General features: G+C 59.1%; 3 protein-coding genes across 6 annotated transcripts; 1 reads left to right on the top strand and 2 right to left on the bottom strand.

Annotated features, from left to right (window-relative positions):
• Positions 1-235: 235 nt before the first annotated feature.
• QPCTL (glutaminyl-peptide cyclotransferase like) lies at positions 236-4,235 on the top strand. Its single transcript, XM_037371942.1, is given in 9 exon segments — positions 236-407; positions 1,013-1,101; positions 1,103-1,354; positions 2,100-2,237; positions 2,326-2,613; positions 3,085-3,237; positions 3,493-3,592; positions 3,788-3,904; positions 4,017-4,235. Coding segments are annotated over 9 exon segments (1,455 nt in total). The 3' UTR covers positions 4,163-4,235.
• Positions 4,236-4,392: 157 nt separating this feature from the next.
• Positions 4,393-14,027, bottom strand: AKT2 (AKT serine/threonine kinase 2). Of its 4 annotated transcripts, XM_037371892.1 has the most exons (15): positions 13,817-14,027; positions 11,642-11,872; positions 10,530-10,676; positions 9,379-9,507; positions 9,081-9,192; positions 8,746-8,899; positions 8,442-8,573; positions 7,910-7,975; positions 7,703-7,771; positions 7,062-7,184; positions 6,716-6,844; positions 6,271-6,485; positions 6,113-6,200; positions 5,917-6,019; positions 4,393-5,657 (listed from the first exon to the last, which is right to left on the bottom strand). In XM_037371892.1, exons 3-15 carry the CDS (start codon positions 10,573-10,575, stop codon positions 5,578-5,580), a joined length of 1,446 nt encoding a protein of 481 aa, XP_037227789.1. In that variant the 5' UTR covers positions 10,576-10,676; positions 11,642-11,872; positions 13,817-14,027; the 3' UTR covers positions 4,393-5,577. The 4 variants fall into 4 exon arrangements, with proteins under 4 accessions (XP_037227789.1, XP_037227788.1, XP_037227791.1 ...); XM_037371891.1 differs by lacking the exon at positions 11,642-11,872; XM_037371894.1 differs by lacking the exons at positions 11,642-11,872; positions 13,817-14,027 and adding an exon at positions 12,394-12,500.
• A 718-nt stretch (positions 14,028-14,745) lies between these two features.
• LOC119140510 (uncharacterized protein C19orf47-like) lies at positions 14,746-17,331 on the bottom strand. Its single transcript, XM_037371922.1, has 3 exons — positions 17,149-17,331; positions 16,727-16,797; positions 14,746-16,004 (listed from the first exon to the last, which is right to left on the bottom strand). Exons 1-3 carry the CDS (start codon positions 17,282-17,284, stop codon positions 15,528-15,530), a joined length of 684 nt encoding a protein of 227 aa, XP_037227819.1. The 5' UTR covers positions 17,285-17,331; the 3' UTR covers positions 14,746-15,527.
• Positions 17,332-18,157: the final 826 nt, after the last annotated feature.

Genomic DNA, 18,157 nt, shown 5'->3' with positions numbered 1-18,157 from the left:
TGATGGCACCGGGGAGGGTGGTGGGCACGTGGAAGGTGACGCCAGCCCTGTGGAGGGTGGTGGCCTCTTCTGGGGTTGTGTCCTGTCTGTGGTGACATCCCCATGGAGGGTGATGTCCCCGTGGAAGGTGCTGGTCCCATGGAGGTGACTTGAGCCCTCTGGAGGGTGGTGGCCCTCTCTGAGGTGGTGTTCTGGGCCTCTTCTGGGATTGTGTCCTATCTGGGGTGACGTCCCTATGGAGGGTGGCATCCCTATGAATGGTGGTGGCCCCGTGGAGGGTGACAACCCTGTGGGAGATGATGGCCCTATGCAGGGTGACATCCCTATGGAGGGTGACATCCCCATGAAGGGTGGTGGCCCCATGGAGGCTGCTGGCCCCATGGATGGTCACATCAGCCCCGTGGAGGGTGGTGGCCCCCTCTGGGGTGGTGTCCTGTCCTGTCCATGGTGACGTCCCGGTGGAGAGTGCTGGCCTCATGGAAGGTGATGTGCCCATTGAAGGTGACATGTCCACAGAGGGTGATGTCCCTGTGGAAGGTGACATCAGCCCCATGGAGGGTGGTGGCCTCCCCTGGGGTGATGTTCTGTCCCTGGTGATGTCCCTGCGGAGGGTGACGTCACTCCCCACCCCAGTACAGAGTGACACCCCCCCCCAGGTCACAGTGACACCCCCATCTGGGATGACACACATGCCCTCCCCCCGGTGCAGGGTGACACCCCCCGCTCGCCGTCACGATGACACCCCCATCTGGGGTGACACCCCCATCTGGGGTGACACCCCCCCCCCCCCCCCCCAGGTCACGGTGACACCCCCATTCCGGGTCCCATCTCTGGCCCGACCCCCCGCCCGAGGTGACACGCTCCGCCCGGGGTGCAGCTCCCCCTCCAGATAACGTCGCACATGAAGAATGACGTCACGCCGGCACGCGCCGGGCCCGCCGGCCGCGCACGCCCCCTCCCGCGCACGCGCCGTCGCGTCCCCGGCCCGCTCGGCTAGGGGGGCGTGGCCTAGCACCCAAACCCCGCCCTTCACCCAATCAACGGCGTCTCCGTCGTCCCGTGGCCACGCCTCCGTCAACCCGCACCTCCTATTGGCTCCGCCCCGCCGCAGGCCCCGCCCCGCGCCATGCGGAAGGGCGCCGTTGGCTCCCGCCGCTCCCGGGTGGCGGGTTCGGGGCCCGGGGCCGGCCCGGTGCTGGTGCCGGGCCCGGGCTCGGGCCCGGGCCGCAGCCTCTGCCCCCGCTCTCGCCGCTGCCCCCGCCCGCTGCTGCCGCTCCTGCCGCTCCTGGCGCTGGCGGCCGCCGCCGCCATCTTCTACAACGCCTGGTCCGGAGGGGAACGGGACACCGGCCCGGTGAGCGGGGGATATGGACCGGGGGTGGTTGGGGTGCCCCGGGAGCCCCCCGACCGCCGACGGCCCCCCCCAGCCCCTCACAGGCCCCCTCAGGCTCATGCGGTCCCCCGGCCACCATCGTGGGGCCACCCAGGGCCCTCCCACCCCCCCGGGCCCTCAGCCCCCCAGGCCCCCCGCAGATTATGGGGTAACCCATCCATGGGCCCCTCAGCCCCTCCCGGGCTCCCCAGCATCCTTCAAGGCTCCCAGCCCCCTCCGAGGCCTCCAGGACCCCCCCCCCATCCCATCATGTAGATACATGCACAGGCCCCCCATCCCGCCCCCACAAGCCCCACCCATCGCCCCCGCTTCATGTACCCAACTTCCTTAAGCCCCCCCCAGAGACCCCCAAACCCCCTGGGGGACCCCCCGCCACTGATCCAGCCCGCTTGGGATCCCCAATTCCCCTGGGGACCCCCCCCATACTGACCCAGCCCCCCCAGGGACCCCCAAACCCCCCTGAGGGACCCCCCCACTACTGATCCAGCCCGCTTGCGATCCCCAATTCCCCTGGGGACCCCCCCCCATACTGACCCAGCCCCCCCAGGGACCCCCAAACCCCCCTGAGGGACCCCCCACCACTGATCCAGCCCACTTGGGATCCCCAATTCGCCTGGGGACCCCCCCTATACTGACCCAGCCCCCCCAGGGACCCCCAGATCCCCCTGGGGGACCTCCCCACACTGACACAGCCCCCCCCCCCCAGCCCCTCCCAGTCCCCTCGGAACAGGGTCTCCGGGCACTCCTGGGGCATCTGGATCCCACCCGCCTGTGGGTCACCTTCCTGCGGCCCCTCCTGCGGGAGCGGGTCCCGGGGGGTCCTGGGAGCCATGCTGCCCGCCAGGTAACCCCCCCCCCCCCACTCCTTGGGTGCCCCAGCACCCACCACTGGGTGCCAGCCAGCCCCTCAGTGGGGGTCTCTGTCCCCACAGCACATCGTGGGGCATTTGGTTGCCCTGGGGGCTGCCTGGCACCTGGAGCTCGATGCCTTTGAAGCGGTGACGCCACGGGGCCCGGTGACCTTCACCAATGTGGTGGCCACGGCGGCCACTGCCGCCCCTCGCCGCCTGGTTCTCGCCTGTCACTACGACACCAAGGTTTTGCCCCCCGGGCTGGGCCAGCAAGTTTTTTTGGGGGCTACCGATTCGGCCGTGCCATGTGCTATCCTCCTGGAGCTGGCGGCTGCCCTCGACCAGCCCCTGCGGCGGGCCAAGGACAGGGTGGGTGATGGGTGCCCCCAAGTGCTTGGGGACCTTTCCCAGACTCCTGGGTCACTCCCCTGGGTGCCTGGGTGTCCCCCCACTGTGACACCCGGGCCCCTCCTGACGGCCCCCCTCCCCCCCACCACCTCCCAGGGCACCTGGAGCCCCCCTGGATGCCTGGGTGTCCCCCCAGTGTGACACCTGGGTGTCCCCTGACCCCTGGACACATGGATCTCCCCTGGACCCTCCCACCCCAGGTTCCCACCCCCCCTGCTCCCTGACACCTGGCCCTGACACCCGATTCCTCCCCCACAGACAACTGGGTCCCCCTGGCCCCTGCCCAGAGCTCCCCCTCCCCCCTAGGACACCCAGGTCCCTTCTGATGCCCCTGTACCCGGGACATCTGGGTCCCCCCAGCACCCCACCCCACCCCTCCCCCAGGTGCCTGGGGGTGTCCTTCCCCCCCCAGTGACACTGGGGTCCCAGCAGGGTGCGGAGGTGACGCTGCAGCTGCTGTTCCTGGACGGGGAGGAGGCCTTTGGGGACTGGAGCGCCACCGACTCCCTCTACGGTGCCCGGCACCTGGCGGCGCAGATGGCCACCACCCGCCATGGGCCCCACGGCACCCAGCTCACTGCCATGGTGAGTGCCACCAAGACCTGCCATGGTGGGGGGTGCCACCCAGGGGCGGGGGGACAGCAGCGGGGTGGGGTGGTGGCACCCCAAGGTGATGTGGCTTTGGCCCAGTTGGGGCAGTCGCATGGTAGTGGCACTGTGGTGTCCCTGTGCTGGTGTCCCCATGGCCATACTGGTGGCCATGCTGGTGTCCCCATGGCTGTGCTGGTGGCTCCACAGCCATAATGGGGTGGCCCCACGGCCATAATGGTGTCCCCCCAGAGCCTACTGGTGCTACTGGACCTGCTGGGCGCCCGCCACCCTGCCATCCACAGCCACTTCACCCGCACCCACCACTGGTTCCTGCGCCTCGTCGCCATCGGTGGGACACGGGGAGGGGGACACGGCGGGGGGGGGTATGGTTACAGGATCGGGAGGGGACATGGGGGACGTGGGGGCTGGGATAGGGGTGGAAGTGGGGACAGGATGGGGATGAGGGGGCGGGGGGTGCGATGGGGACAGTGGCGAGGCAGGGGGTGTCACAAGGTTTTGTGTTGTGTGTCATCTCGCCCCCAAGAGCAGCGGCTGCGGCGGCTGGGGCTGCTGCACGCTGCCCCCCAGGACCAGCCCTTCTTCCGCCTCAGCCCGGCCCCAGGACCTGTTGAGGACGACCACGTCCCCTTCCTCCAGCGAGGTGACCCCCCACACCCATCCCCTGGGAGTGCCCCCCTGCCCCCAGGTCTCCGTGGGACCAGGAGCAGAGTGGACACTTGATGTCGTCCCCCCTCACTGCCATGTCCCCACAGGTGTCCCCATCCTGCATCTTATCCCCACACCCTTCCCCCGTGTGTGGCACACACTGGAGGACACCGAGGACAACCTGCACCCCCCCACTGTGGAGGACCTCTGCAAGATCCTGGTGACCTTTGTGGCTGAGTTCCTGCAGCTCTGACCATGTGTGTGTGTCCCGTCCCACCCCGCCCAGTGCCACCAGGCAGCCACCAGTAAAGCACTTGGTGACCGATGCTGCGTCCTGGTGCCATCACCTGCTGTGGGGACACTTCAGGGGATGTGGGAACAGGTGCTATAATCAAGAACCCAGGGTTGGGGGTGGGATTTTGGGCTTTAGGTCCCCGTCCCCCCCCCCCCGCAAAAGAAAACACTAAAAAAAAAACCACCAAAAAAAAACCCCACCCCCATTTTATTGCTTGTACCGTACAAATAAGAGGGTGGGTGAAAGCCACCACACCTGAGCCACCAGCCCACCGCCGCCTTGCCAAGGGGTGTCCTCACCCGCCCGGCTCTGGTAATTATATTTTTTAAGTTAATCCAACAAAATTTGGGTAATCAGGAATTAAGGAAACAATGGCACCAAATTGTGTGCCTGCCGGTGGGCAGACCGCGCCAGTGGAGATGCTGGGCAGCACATCCAGCTTGGCACCAGCGTGGGTGGTGGGTGCAGGTGCAGCAGTGAAAGCCGGGTCTGGTCCCGGGCCTGGTGGCCTCTCCCAAAAGGCAGCTACGGAGCATCCAGGTGTGGATCTGGCACCAGGACAACACCCAGTCCCGCCAGCACCGCAGGCTGTTGGTTCTGGTGACGCCGTTGTCCACCATGGAGGCTGGAGGTGGTGGTGGGTGGCACCGATGTTACCTCAACTCCTGGCTTTAAGGCACTGGGAGAAGCCACACTATTGCTTTTTAGGATCGGGTTTTCCCTTGGGATGCACCAGCTACTGGCGGGATCCAGGCGCTCCCCTCCGCGGAGGCACCGGGGTGATTTCTGTCACGGCAGGTTCGGTTCAAAGCAAAACGGGGAGGATTTGAGGGGCTGAGATGTGCCCCCCACCATCTCAGGGCATGGGGGGGGGGGTGTCCTGCCCTGTTGTCGTCCCCCCACTCACAGCAGCTGGTACCAGATCCCAGCCACAGTTATCTTTTTTTTTTTGTTGTTGTTGGCTTTTTTTCTCCCCAACTGGGAGCACTGGGTTTTACTGGCCGGAGGAGCTGACCAAGCTTCCGGAGGCAGTGGTGGTGGCAGGGGTGGGGTGTCAAGGCCACGGTTGGAAGTTGGAGGGGGTGCTGGTTTCCAAAGCTGTGAGCACTTCTAGGAGTTTGAAAAAATAAAAATAATAATAATTCACAAGAAGCGCAGTCCTAGGCGAGTGGGGCAGGAGGTGCGGGCGCGGGGCCGGCGGAGCAAGAGCACTTGGTGGGTGTCCCGAAAGGGGCTGTGGCACGATGCCGGTGAGCCGCAGCATCCCACCTCCCCTCTGCTGGGCAGGGAAAAGACATTCCCCCCCTCAAGCTGTTGAGTGAACCCCTAAACCCTCCTCTTCCTCCTCGGATGCTGAATCCTGCTGGTGCCGGTTACTCCCGTATGCTGGCGGAATAGGAGAACTGGGGGAAATGTGTCCGCTGGTCGCTCTCCAGGGAGCCCATGTTGTCATCTGCAAGGCAAGGAAGGCTTTGAGGACAAGGAAGATGTGGGATGAAGCCACCTTGGTGCCTTCATAATGTTCCCTGTGCCCACCAAAGCCACCCAAGACCCTCGCAGGGCAGCGCGAGGCCATCCCCCAGCTTCCCCAGGTGTTCCACAACGCCACCACCAGCCACAGGAAAAATGAGGGGCGCACTAGGAAGGGGCAGAGGGGACAAAGGAGGGGGTCCCATGGTTTTTTTTGGGGGTGGGGGGGTGTCAGCACTCACAGCGATCCGGTGGGGTGATGGTGATGGACTGAGCAGTGAACTCGTCGTCAAAATAGCGCGTGTCGATCTCGGATGTCACTTGGGGTTTGAACGGGGGGACCAGCTGGTGGGAACCGGGAGAAAGTTGCTCGCTGGCAGCAGGCCTCCCCACCCCAGCCCCTTCAACCCCCTCAAAGCCCTTCCCATCCCTTCCCACCTTCTTCTGCACCACGTCCTGCCAGTTGATGGGGGCGAAAAACCGATGCTCCATCACCTCCTTGGCATCGTTGGGACCACCGCCGAGCCTGCAGGTACAGAGAAAAGCGTCCAAAACCGCCAGCAGCACCCCCCAACCTCCCCAAAACGGGCCCTCACCTCTGTTTGGGATCTTTTTTGAGCAGCCCGGCCAGTAAGGATTTGGCCTCGGGGCTGAGGGTCCGAGGGAAGCGAATCTCCTCCATCAGGATTAGCTCGAAGAGGCGTTCATGGTCCTGGTTGTAGAAGGGCAGGCGCCCGCACATCATCTCATACATGACAACACCCAGGCCCCACCAGTCCACGGCGCGGCCGTAATCATTGTCCTCTAGGACCTGCACAGGAGAGGATGGTGAGGATGAAGCAATGAGGCCGAAGCATCATGCGGTGATACAAGGAAGGAGAAGGGAAAAGCGGTCTAGGTCCAACCACCCCTGCAACCCAAAAATGTTTGGAAAAGCCCCCGTGGCTCTGCTGCCACCTTGGACTGAGGGAATAACCTCCATAAAAAGAAACAACGCAAAAAACCCTGGGGTTTTCCCACTGTGGGAAGTGCATCCAGTACCTCCGGAGCCAGGTACTCAGGAGTGCCGCAGAAGGTCTTCATGGTTGCTCCGTCCGTGATGCCTTCTTTGCAAAGCCCGAAATCGGTGATTTTGATGTGGCCGTCTTTGTCCAGCATGAGGTTTTCCAGCTGAAATAAATAAATAAGTAACGGAGAAGTGGGAGAAAATATTTGGAACTGAGTGAAACTGGGAGCGCTGGAGCGGCATGCTACTCCCCAAAAGGCTCTGTTGGATGGCTGGGGCGGGTCTCAATCTGTCACCATGTGATGGGGACAAGTGACACCAGCCCAGGAAGATTAAAATCACGCCGGTGGCAAGACAGGCTGAAGGCTGCCGGGCTGGTACCTTGATGTCCCTGTACACCACATCCCGGGAGTGCAGGTATTCCAGCGCAGAAACAATTTCTGCACCGTAGAAACGAGCTCGGTCCTCTGTGAAGACACGTTCTCTCGAGAGGTGGAAAAACAGCTTGAGGGCAAGAAGGAAAAAAAAAAAGAATAAAAAAAGAGAACGGCTGATCAACAAGTGCTTAAAAACAACATAAAAATCCAGGGAAACCCGGGTTAATCGCTCTCAGCACACGGCTAATGCGGTCATATGTGTCCTAAGCTCCTCGCTTTGAGCCATCAAAATATTGATGGCCCCCCCTTGCTCTGAGATCCGAGGGGGAAAATCCCATGTGTGTTGTCTGCAAGAGGCGAGGGAAGCACGTCAGGCTGGAGGAGCAAAGCCAGACACAAACGCTGGGGGTAAGGCGACCGAGCCAGTGGCACCCACACCCTCCCCGGCGATGATGGTGACCCCAGCTGGTTCCTTCATGCAGGCAATGGCCTCACCGGGCTACCAAGCACCAGGAAGGCAAACGAAGCGGCAGGAAAACAAAAGAGCCGGTGCTCTACCTCCCAAAATGTGTTGAGGGGGGATTGGGGGTGTAACTTGTCCACTAATGAGCTGAAAAGAGCAATTAAAACCACAGAAGCTCCCACCTCTCCGCCGTTGGCATACTCCATGACGAAGCACAGCCGGTCATTTGTCTGAAAGGCGTATTTCAATGCCTGCAAGAGGGGGGAAACCCAAAAAATAAATAATTTGGAGGAGCTGCGGGGCTCTGTGCTTCCAGAGGAGCTGGGGGGGGGGGGGGGGGGGGGGGGGGGAAGGACAGGGTTGTTTCAGGGTGTCCCAGCCATCCTTACAGTGAGGAAGGGGTGCCTGGTGTTCTGCAGCACCCGGCTCTCTGTAACAGTGTGCGCCACCTCGTCCTGCAAAGGGAAGAGAAATGAAGTGCTGTTTATCCCCCCTTGTTTCTAGAAAATCCCAGATTGTCCACTGCTGCTAACTAGTCCCAGAAAAATAAACAAAAAAAAACCCCAAAAAACAAGCTCAGGGATGGGAGTCAAAAGCACCAACCTCCTTTCATCCCTGGGGGGTGAAATGTCCAGGAAAGGACAGGGTAGCATCGCACCCCACGAGAGAGGGATCCCTGTGCCGCTCCATTGCAGATGACGACACACGCCCGGGGGGGTTTGATGGATAATTCCTGGAATTCCCCTACATCTCCAACAGAGCAGGAGTCAGCTGTCACTGGGCAGCTTTGGGGGTGCATTTGGGATGCTTTGATCTTTAAAGGTCCCTTTCACCCAAATTATTCTACAATTCTACCATCTCCCCCGAGTCCCACCGGTTCCTGATTCTCCCCCTCCCGCTCTGCCGGTGTTTGGCACGTACTTTGGCGATGATGACCTCTTTCCGTAGGATTTTCATGGCGTAATAGCGGCCAGTGGCCTTTTCCCGCACCAAGATGACCTTGCCGAAAGTGCCCTTGCCCAAGAGCTTCAAGTAATCGAAGTCATTCATGGTCTGGGGAGAAATGGGGAGACAGGGGTGGGAGTCTGTGGCGCTGGCAAGCGGGAGCCAGGATGGGAAAAGGGTTTTCCAAGCCATTTCCCACACCATTATGGTGGTGGCAGAGGACACGGTGGGGATGAGGCTTGGTGATCCCAGTCCAGTGCTGCTCCTGGGAGGGACTTACGGCCTTGGCACGGGTTTTGCTGACGGCCACCTCCATCTCTTCAGCACCGGTGCTGTCATTCGGAGATCCGCATTTGTAATCCATCGTGTCCGCCTCTGGTTCTTGGTTCTTCAGGCTGTTTGCTACCGTCTGGATGGCTCGCATCCACTCCTCGCTATGGAGAAAAATGGGATTGGTGGTGAGGAACACTGAAGGGGGCTGCGCCCGCCCCCTGGCCTTTGCAGGCAGGTGGGAGTCACAGCTGAGAGATTTTGGGGGTCTCCATCCAGCTAGGATGAAGGCAAAGCGTTGTTCGTTCCAGATTCCCAAAGGAAGGGGCCATCCTGCGCACTTACCGCTCTTCAGGAGAGTCCACGTGGAACGTCCTCTCGATGACCGTCGTCCACTGCAAACATCGGATGACGAAGGTGTTAGGCCGAGGCCGCTCAGTCTTCATCAACTGGCACTCTGTGAGGTTCCAAAATTTTTTTTAAAAAATCAATTACAAAAAAAAAAAAAAAGGACAGGAGAATGGTTTGGGATCAAATATCCTCAAGCTCCAAACGATTCTTTAACATCGTTGGGGAGGAAGACACCCTGCCTGGTGCTGGCTTGTTACCACGAAGAGCCCAGAGGGCACCTGTGCCGACCTACCGGCTACGGAGAAGTTATTCAGAGGTGGGAAGCTGTGGTCGGACGTCTCCGGCCGTTCCTTGTAGCCGATGAAGGAGCCGTCGCTTTTCAGCAAGAAATAGCGAGGCCGCCACGTTTTGATGTATTCCCCTGCGAGAGAGGGATGCAGAGCATGGCACAGGCTTTTTGAGGAAGGACCCCTCATTGCAGGGGGCTCATTGACCAGACGAAAAATTAAAAGGCAGAAAGACTCTTCGTAGATGGGAAATTAAGCGGATGTTTTGTTGGTTTTTTGGTTTTTTTTTTTCCCCAGGCTGTTTCTAGGAGCTGCTTTGGAGAAGCTCCTGCCAAAAGCAGCCGTGGCTTTTTTTAGGAGAGGTGGGAGCAGCAGGTCAGCCCGAAACACGCTCATTCCGAGGGAATGCAGTGCAAAAAAGCTCATGGCAGCTCCAAAATCGACCCAAAACAGCCTTGGCAGCTCCGGTAAAGAAATAACATTGGAGGGAAGCCCCGGCTTCCCTCTATCCAATTATATTTGCCTGGAAGAAGGAGGAATCCACAAATCTGCTGGATACAGGGATCTGGCTAGGCTGCTTCTGGGATAAAGGTGGTGGGAGGCGCCTGCTCCCCTTGCAAGGGAAGGAAAAAAAATCCGAGCCACCTTCAATGGGTCTAAAAATACCCGCTCCATGCCTGCAGCTTCCACAATGCCATGACATTCCCCGTTGCTCAAATAAATCTAAATTAAAAATCAAGCTAAAAATAAAAGAGCTGGCTGGGGGCAGGTGGTCTCGCTGCAGGGCCACCACAGTAGGTGATCTGGCAAAGTGGGGTTAGAAGGTCTGTGCGGTGATGGTGGGACGGTCCTGTGGCTTCCCAGTGTGGCAAGCACTTAAAAATAATGTTCCCAGGGGATCTGCTGGTGTCACAGACCGAATGCTGGTGAAGCGGTGGGTTTTGGGATGCCCTGCGGTGCCTTGCACCCTGTTTTGAGGACGAGGGGAAGCAGAGAACCTCCCTGATTTGCCCTAGGGAAAGGTTAAAATTGCTGGTAACTAGAAACCGGTGCTCTCCTTTCCCGGTGGCAGCTGTGGTGCCCGATTCCCGGCGATGCCCTGGCTTTGGAGAGCTGCCACCACGGCAGAGCCAGCTCCCCGGCTCGCCCCCCTCACCTCTCTTGTGCAGCCAGCCCTCCTTCACCACCAACACTTCGTTCATGGTGGTGCCACGGGCTCCAAGACCCTCTCCGCTGTAGGACTGGGCAAGTGGCTAACGCCAGCAGCAGCAGTGGCAGGAGGAGTGGCGAGAGCCGAGACAACCTACAGGAGAAGAGAGAGATGCTCAAAGAAACCCAGCAAAACTCCCAGTGCTTTTCCTTCCCCTCCCTTGAGGGGAGGCAGCTGATTTCGGCACTAAGCCACCCCCATGCACCCATCCAAAACTCCTCTGCTGCACCAGTCCCCCCCCCCCCCCCCCCCCAACCCCCAAATTAAAAATTGGCGCGGTGGCCTTGCAAACCCGGAGATGCCAGGATAGAGCAGGTTTGTTGGCATTGTCCCTTTACCTGGCTATCGTGGGATGAGGGGTTAGAAAGCTTTGGGAGGGTTGGACAAGCTCAGGGGGTTGCCGGGGGGCAGGGGGGGGAAACAGGGAACGTGGTCCCTTGCAAAACAAACAGCTAGGGAAAAATTAATCGGAGTCACCTGATGGGATTAACTTGCCGGGCGATGGGAGGTGGTGGGACAAGGGGACGGCCGGACGGGATTGTCCCCACGTTGGGTTTCCCCCAAAGTCACCCTGGGCTCGCTGCCTCTCCCATCCCCCGGCTTTAATCCAGGTCAAATCAACCCCAACCCCATAAATTTACAGCCAGGAACGACAGTTTGGGGTTTTCTGGCTGCGCACGAAGCCAGGCAAGAGCCAGAGCAGCCCGAGGTGAATTGCCCAGACACAATGGGATCCTGACAGATCTCCCGCTCCCCCCCAGTCGCTCTGGATCAATCCCAGCGCCTGCCTAACTCCCCAGTTACCAGCCTCACTTTAAAACCTCCGATCTCACCTTTAAATCTCCCTCCGCTGGGGGGACAAGGGGGCTTCGGAAAGGAAACACAGGCAGTGGGAGGGAATTAATTTCTTTCCCTTTCTCCATGCCTTCCTGATGGGAAGCCACCCCCCTTGAGCACCCTGGAATGCTCCTGCAATCCCAGATGGGACTTTGGGGGATTCTGCTTGCCCCCTAGGCTCCTCTCCTTGCCCACTCGGGCAGAACAAACACAGACAGGACCTGGCAGTGCACGGAGCTGATGGTTTTCCAGCTGCTGAAGGCTCAGTCTCCGGATGGCTCTGTTCCTGGATGGGCTCCAGTAAAGAGCTTGTTGATGTTAATTAAAAAGGAAATAAAACGCCATGTAAAAAAAGGCTCTAATTAATTTCAGAGCTGGCTTGGAGAGGCTGAGCCAGTTGCAAGTGGTCCATGAGGGATCCGGACGGTGGATGCAAACAAGATCACGAGAGGCTTTCAGTAAAAAAAAAAACAATAAAATTTATAAAGATCCCCCAAATTATGTAAATCATCCCCTAAACGATTTGACAGGGGTGAGGATGCAGGATTTTGGGAGCACAGTGGAGAGGACCAGCACATGGAAGGCAGGTAAAACACGGCTGGGATGCAATGAGCCTTTGAATCCAGCAGCGGAGCTAAAAAGATTTTCGGTGAGGTCCAGGCATCGCTTGTTGGCATCCAGGGCTTGATCCTCCACTGTGCTAATTATCCCAGCTACAATTAAAACCCTTCAGTTGGTCGTAGCGGAAACTTGATTATATTTCTGTGCAAAGTGCAGGGCGGCAAGGCTCCCCAAGCCAGAGCCTGCAGCTTTCTCCGAGCCAACATCGAGCTGTTCTTCAGCAGTGATATCAAAAAATAAATAAAATAATAACGATGTTGGATTAAAAAAAATCCACAAGCCCCAATCGTTGCTTTTTGGGTGGGTTTAAGGATTAATTGTGACAGCGGGAGAATCGCAGCATCAAAAATACCTGAATATCGGGTCTCCCAGTGCTGCTGCTGCTGCTCCTTTCTGGGGGGATCCCAGTACAGCACCGCCTGACACCCCCCCCTGCCCCCGAGTAGGGATGTTCCAGTCTGCAGAGAGCCCCCAAATCCTGCTCTCCTATGGCAGACCCCCTCCCCCAGCTAGAAGACCACAAGGAGCCCTCCCCACCATCCAGCCCCCTGGGACAGGGTCTTCCAAGCCTGCCAGAGCCCCCCCAACCCTACCAGGACCCCTCCAAAGCCCACCATGCTCCTACTATACCCCCCCAAACCCTGCCAGGACCGCCCCAAACCCTGCCATGCTCCTAGTATATTGCCCACAATCCTGCCAGGGCCCCCCCAACCCTGCCAGGACCCCCCCAAAGCCTGCCATACTCCTACTATACCCCCCACAAGCCTGCCATGCTCTAGTACACACCGCAACCCTGCCAGGACCACCCCCAAACCCTGCCATACTCCTACTATAGCCCCCCAAACCCTGCCAGGACCCCCCCCAAGCCCTGCCATGCTCCTAGTACGCACCCCCAAACCCTGCCAGGCTCCTAGTATGTTGCCCACAATCCCGCCAGGACCCCACCAACCCTGCCAGGACCCCCCCCGAGCCTGCCATGCCCCTGGTACACCTCCCCAGGCCTGCCAGGACCCCCCCCCGAGCCTGCCATGCCCCTGGTACACCTCCCCAGGCCTGCCAGGACCCCCCCCCGAGCCTGCCATGCCCCTGGTACACCTCCCCAGGCCTGCCAGGACCCCCCCCGAGCCTGCCATGCCCCTGGTACACCTCCCCAGGCCTGCCAGGACCCCCCCCCCGAGCCTGCCATGCCCCTGGTACACCTCCCCAGGCCTGCCAGGACCCCCCCCGAGCCTGCCATGCTCCTAGCACATGCCCCCCACAAGCCGACTAGGCCTCCCCATGTCACCACCCCGCCCCCCCCCCATCCTACCAGTCCCCCTTATCCCAAGCGCCTAGGTCAGGCCCCATAAGCCTCTCATTGCCCCCCCATTCCGGGCCTGCCATCCTACAAAGACCCCCCCACAAAACAGAGCCCTTCCCCCACTGTAAAGCCCCTCACTGCGACACCCCCTCCCCCGGCGCCGGGTGGTTCGTCCCCGTAACATCTCCCGCTGCGAGGCGGGCGCATCGCAGGGGTACGCTGGGGGTGGGGTGGTGAGGAGCCCCCCCACTCCTCCGCGGGGTGGTACGTTCCCCGCGGCACCCCTGAGGAGACGGGCGGGTCCATTGAGCTGCGCGACGGGGGCGGCGCCGCGTTCCCCCGGCGGAGGGGAGCGGGTGGTGCCGTTCCACGCAGCGACCAGTGGGGGGCGGACGAGCCCATCACGCCGCGTAGGGGGGGGGAGGGGGTGGTGAAGGGGGGATGGAGGGGGGGGGAAGCAGGGCCGGCTCCTCACCTGTCATGGACGCCGCAGGCCCCGCCGCCTGTCGTCGCTCATCCCGGTAGCGGTTGGGCTTCCCCCCCTCCCGCTTCGGTTCCGCCTTATCAGCCCCGACCGTGGCCGCGCTCACGGAAACCCCGCCCGCTGCGGGCCCACGCACGCAGGAAGCGGAGACGGACGGGGAGGATGTGTTTTGTTCTTTTTTTTTTTTTTGGGGGGGGGGGGGTGCGGCGTGGGGGGGGGGTGTCGGTAAGGGAAAGACCCCGCTCGCCTCCCGGGGGGAGCGGTGCGCATGCGCAGCCGCCTAGAACCGCGCCTGCGCTGCGCCTGCGCGGCGCCGCCCGCCCCGCCCCCTCCCCGTCCCTCTTGTTGCATAAATTTAAATAAATTTACATACATTTCCCACTCCGCCCGGACAGGAGAAACGGGCTGAACCTGAAGGTCTATCCCATGCCCGAAAACGTGTAGGATGCCCAGAAAACCTTGGACCCCCCCCCACCCCCCCGGCTGTGGTGTCCACCCATGGGTGCCCCTGCTAGGCCACAGCACCCCAAGGTGGGTTTCTGGGGGGGTGGGGGTCTTGGGGGTTCAATGGACACCGAGCGAAGCTGTTTCCACACTTTATTGCAAAAAGCTCCCCCACCACTCGGTGGGCCATGTAGAAAGCCAAAAAACTAAAACCTGGGGGAGAGGAACACCCCCCCCCCCATCTTCACACACCAAACAATGCCCCAAGCGCAAAGAAAACCACCCCAATTGGGTAAGAATTAAAAATTTAGGGGGTATTTTCCTCACTAAAAACTCGTTTATGGCCCCTGGCATGCCATGCAGCTGCCTCAGGCTCACCACCCCCCCCCCCCCCCCCCCCCCCCCATCTTTACTTTGGGGAGAAAAAATGGCTTTTTGGGGTTTGCAGCAAGGCCAGGCCAGTGGAGACACCCTGGTAATGTCATTAGAAATTATATTTTTTTTGGAGGGGAGGAATAAATAATTTGGTAAAACTCCACAGCAGCCATTTTAGGTTTCATGGCGGGATGAGCTCCAACCTCCAAACCTGCAGTGGGCTGGAGGTGTTGCTTAAATTAAGGCAATTCTGGGATTTTTTGGGAGCCCCCCAGATTTCTGAAGCTTTTGGGGGCTTTCTTTCTTTTGGGGTGGGGTGGGGGGCTGCTCAGAAAGTGTAAAAATTAAGAATCCCTGCAGCAAGCTGCCGCTCTGTAATTATTTACAGAGTCGTTTTGGTGCAAATTCCTAAATCCAGGAAAAAACCTGGGGTGGGGTGGGAAATACGGGACAAAAAAGGAAAAAAAACCCTCCTCTGTATGGAGTTCTCTGGGTGAGAATTCCTAAACACAGGAAAGAACCTGCAGAAGGGAAGAAAATAACGGAGCAGGGGGGGGAAGAGGTTTCGGTGCTGCTGGGAGAGAGCAATGACTTGGCCTCGCACCCTCCGGTTTTGCAGGCAAGGATGCCCGGCAGGCAGGAAATGAAATCTGTTTGGAAGGGGTCTTCCCCCCCCTCTTCCCTCCTCTGTTTTCCCATGGGATTTGTCATTCCCTGTGGGATTAAACCTTTCCCCGTGTGATCCAGTGTCGCTTCCCCGTGTGATTGGCGAGGAGGGAGGCTGGATGAGACTCTGCCGGTTCTTGCGGGGGAATAAACGGGATGGGGGACGGCGGGCGACCCTCGGGAAGGGGATGGGACAAGTGGAAAACGCCCCGCAGGATCAATCCGGTTTCTTCCCCAAGCGTTTGAAGACGCTGACGGTGCCAGTGCTGTCCATCTGAGCGCCAGGGGGTTCGCTGGTGCTGCTGACCTTGCCACACCCCCAGGTCCTTTTGATTGTCACCCGAAATTCGGGATCGTTTTTATCCTTTGTGCTGCTGACGTCGCCATCCTGGGCTTCCACTGGCACCGCCGTAATACCGATGACGCTGATTTTAGACGACGGTTTCACTGCTGCGGTGGCGATGTTCCTCTGGCTGAGCCGTTGGATGGCGGTGGTGACCAGTTTGGCTTCTGAACTGGTGGCTTTCGCCTTGACGGTCCCTCCTGTCGGCTCGGCGCTTTCCTTACGGGGAGGTTTCGTGAGTTTTTTTAGGACGCCGGCGTACTGGAGGACAGAGCAGTCGTCGTCACTGTCAGTGGCTTTGTCCCTGTTGGTCCCCAAGGTGTCACCCAGTCTGCTGAAGACCCCTGTGGGCTGGGAAATAAGGAGGGGGGGAGCCCGTCAGCTCCTGCACCCGCACTCTGGGTGCTTGATTCATGCTTCCCTTCCCCTTCCCGCCCAATTTTGGCACCGGGATGGATGCTGACCTCACCCACAAAGCAAAACTGCAGCAATTAATAACTAGGCTGTAAAATCGCTCTGTAAATTGCCTACAAAATTATATTTCCTCTTAATTTTTTTGGAGGGGCTGAGCCTGCAACTTGTTTTACGCCCCAAGACTTCCACACAGAGGTTTTTACCTCCAGAGGAGAGAAAAAAATCTGAATCCCCAAATAAAGAGTTTTTTGCGTCCAGAGGAGTGAAAACCTCTCCTGTATCCCCCATTAAAGGGGTGAAAAGTGCTGATGGGGGTAAAAAACTTCTTTGAATTCCCAAATAAAGAGATTTTTGCTTCCAGAGATGGGAAAAAACCTGCCTGTATCCCCCATGAAAAGGGTGAAAACAGAAGTGCTGACAGGGATCACCCACGGACTGGGGATCCGCTTGCCTTTGGGGGCACCACCCTGCTTCTCTGTGCTGTTTCCCCACCATTTTCCTGGTTATTTCAAGGTTTCTGCAGCCCCTCCGCAGCAAGCAGGCAGCTGCAAATCCCGAAATAATCTTCAAGGAAAGGCCCCTCCTCGTCAGGATCTCAGTGGGGGTCCCGAAAGTGATGCTGAAATGGTGCCGCAGCTGAAAACCCCATGTCCTCTCACCTTCCCTCCTGTGGTTGTGTCTGCTTTTGCCTCGGCTCCCAGCCGGTCGAAGACAGATGTCCTCTGCAGACCTGCAGTTTTCAAGAAAACATCGTTTTGGAGGCTTTCCGCGAAAATGAATCTCCACTGGGGTTAGCGCTGAGAGCTTGCAGCCTTTCAGCCCCATCCTGCCATTGGGGCACCCAGGAAAATAAAATCCACTGGATAAAAGCAGGTGAACGGCCACCCGTCCCCTTTTTCCCCAAGGCTTGAATAGACACCAGTGGGACCTTTAGACCTCATGGTGAGTTAATATATCCTTGGAATAACAGAATTTTGACCCAATAACCCTCTGGATATGAAAATCCTTGTGGGATTTGTAACAACGGGCTAAACTGGGCTTCTGGAAAAGAAATGAAGATCAAATCCCCCTGCTGTGATACCTTTGGCCGCTTGCTGCTCCAGGATTTTCTTTGTCCTCGGCGTGGTGCCCTTGGGCATGTTGATGATGTACTTCCCTTCCATTTCCGCTGTCACCCGCCGTCGTTTCACCGGGATCGTTGGATTTCCATCTGCCATGTCGCCCAAACCTGGCAGGATGAAGGAGGAGCGAACAGAGAGCTCACAAGATGGAAGGGTGAAAAGGTTTCACGAGCACTTGGGCGCAATCGCAGGCTCCGGTGAGCTCCGAGACCAGCTGCTTTGGTACTGACAGAATTCCAGCAGCGCTGGGGCTTCCACAAACACCCTCCCTGCCGCCTTTAGCCATTCCCAACCATAAAATCATGGATCGTTTGGGCTGGAACGGACCTTAAAGACGATTCACCGCCTGCCGCGGGCAGGGACACATCCCACTGCTCCCAGTGCCCTCTGACCTGGCCTTAACCCTCCCAGGGCAGGGGGGTCCGACGCCTCTCTGGGCAGCCTGTCCCATCACCCTCACAGCCAAGAATTTCCGTGGCAAATCTCCCCTCTTCCAATTTAACACATTTTTCCCTCATCCTGTCCCTACATTCTCTGATAAAGACCCCCTTGGCATTCCTGTAGCCCCCTGCAAGGCTGTTTTAACTCCCCCCAAGTTTTTTCCTCTCCAGGCTGTTCCTCTGGATGGATCCCTTCCCTCTGGAGCATCAACTCCCTGTCCTCAGCTTGGGATCACTCCCAAACTGGCTGTGGCTGCACTCGATCCCGCTGCCTGTATTCCCGATGCTGGTGTTAATCATACGGGTGCCAGTATGGATATCTCAGAGACCCGCCTGTCACTGGTTCCACCAGTACATCGAGCTGGAGTGCGACGGCGGATTCCATACCCACCAAGGGATCCACCCCTCAGATTCCGCCTCTCTCCATTCCAGAGACAGGATCATGCCATTAACTCCCAAAACCCCCACAGCCAGAGCCAAAAATTCAACTGGGGGGGGGGCATTTAATGGGAAAAAAAATCCCAAATCC

The sequence above is a fragment of the Falco rusticolus genome, chromosome 21 (genome assembly GCF_015220075.1).
Source record: "Falco rusticolus isolate bFalRus1 chromosome 21, bFalRus1.pri, whole genome shotgun sequence".
In the NCBI taxonomy this organism is placed as follows: Eukaryota; Metazoa; Chordata; class Aves; order Falconiformes; family Falconidae; genus Falco; species Falco rusticolus.
Note: the sequence above shows the minus strand (reverse complement) of the source record. Positions and strands in the feature narration are given on the sequence as shown.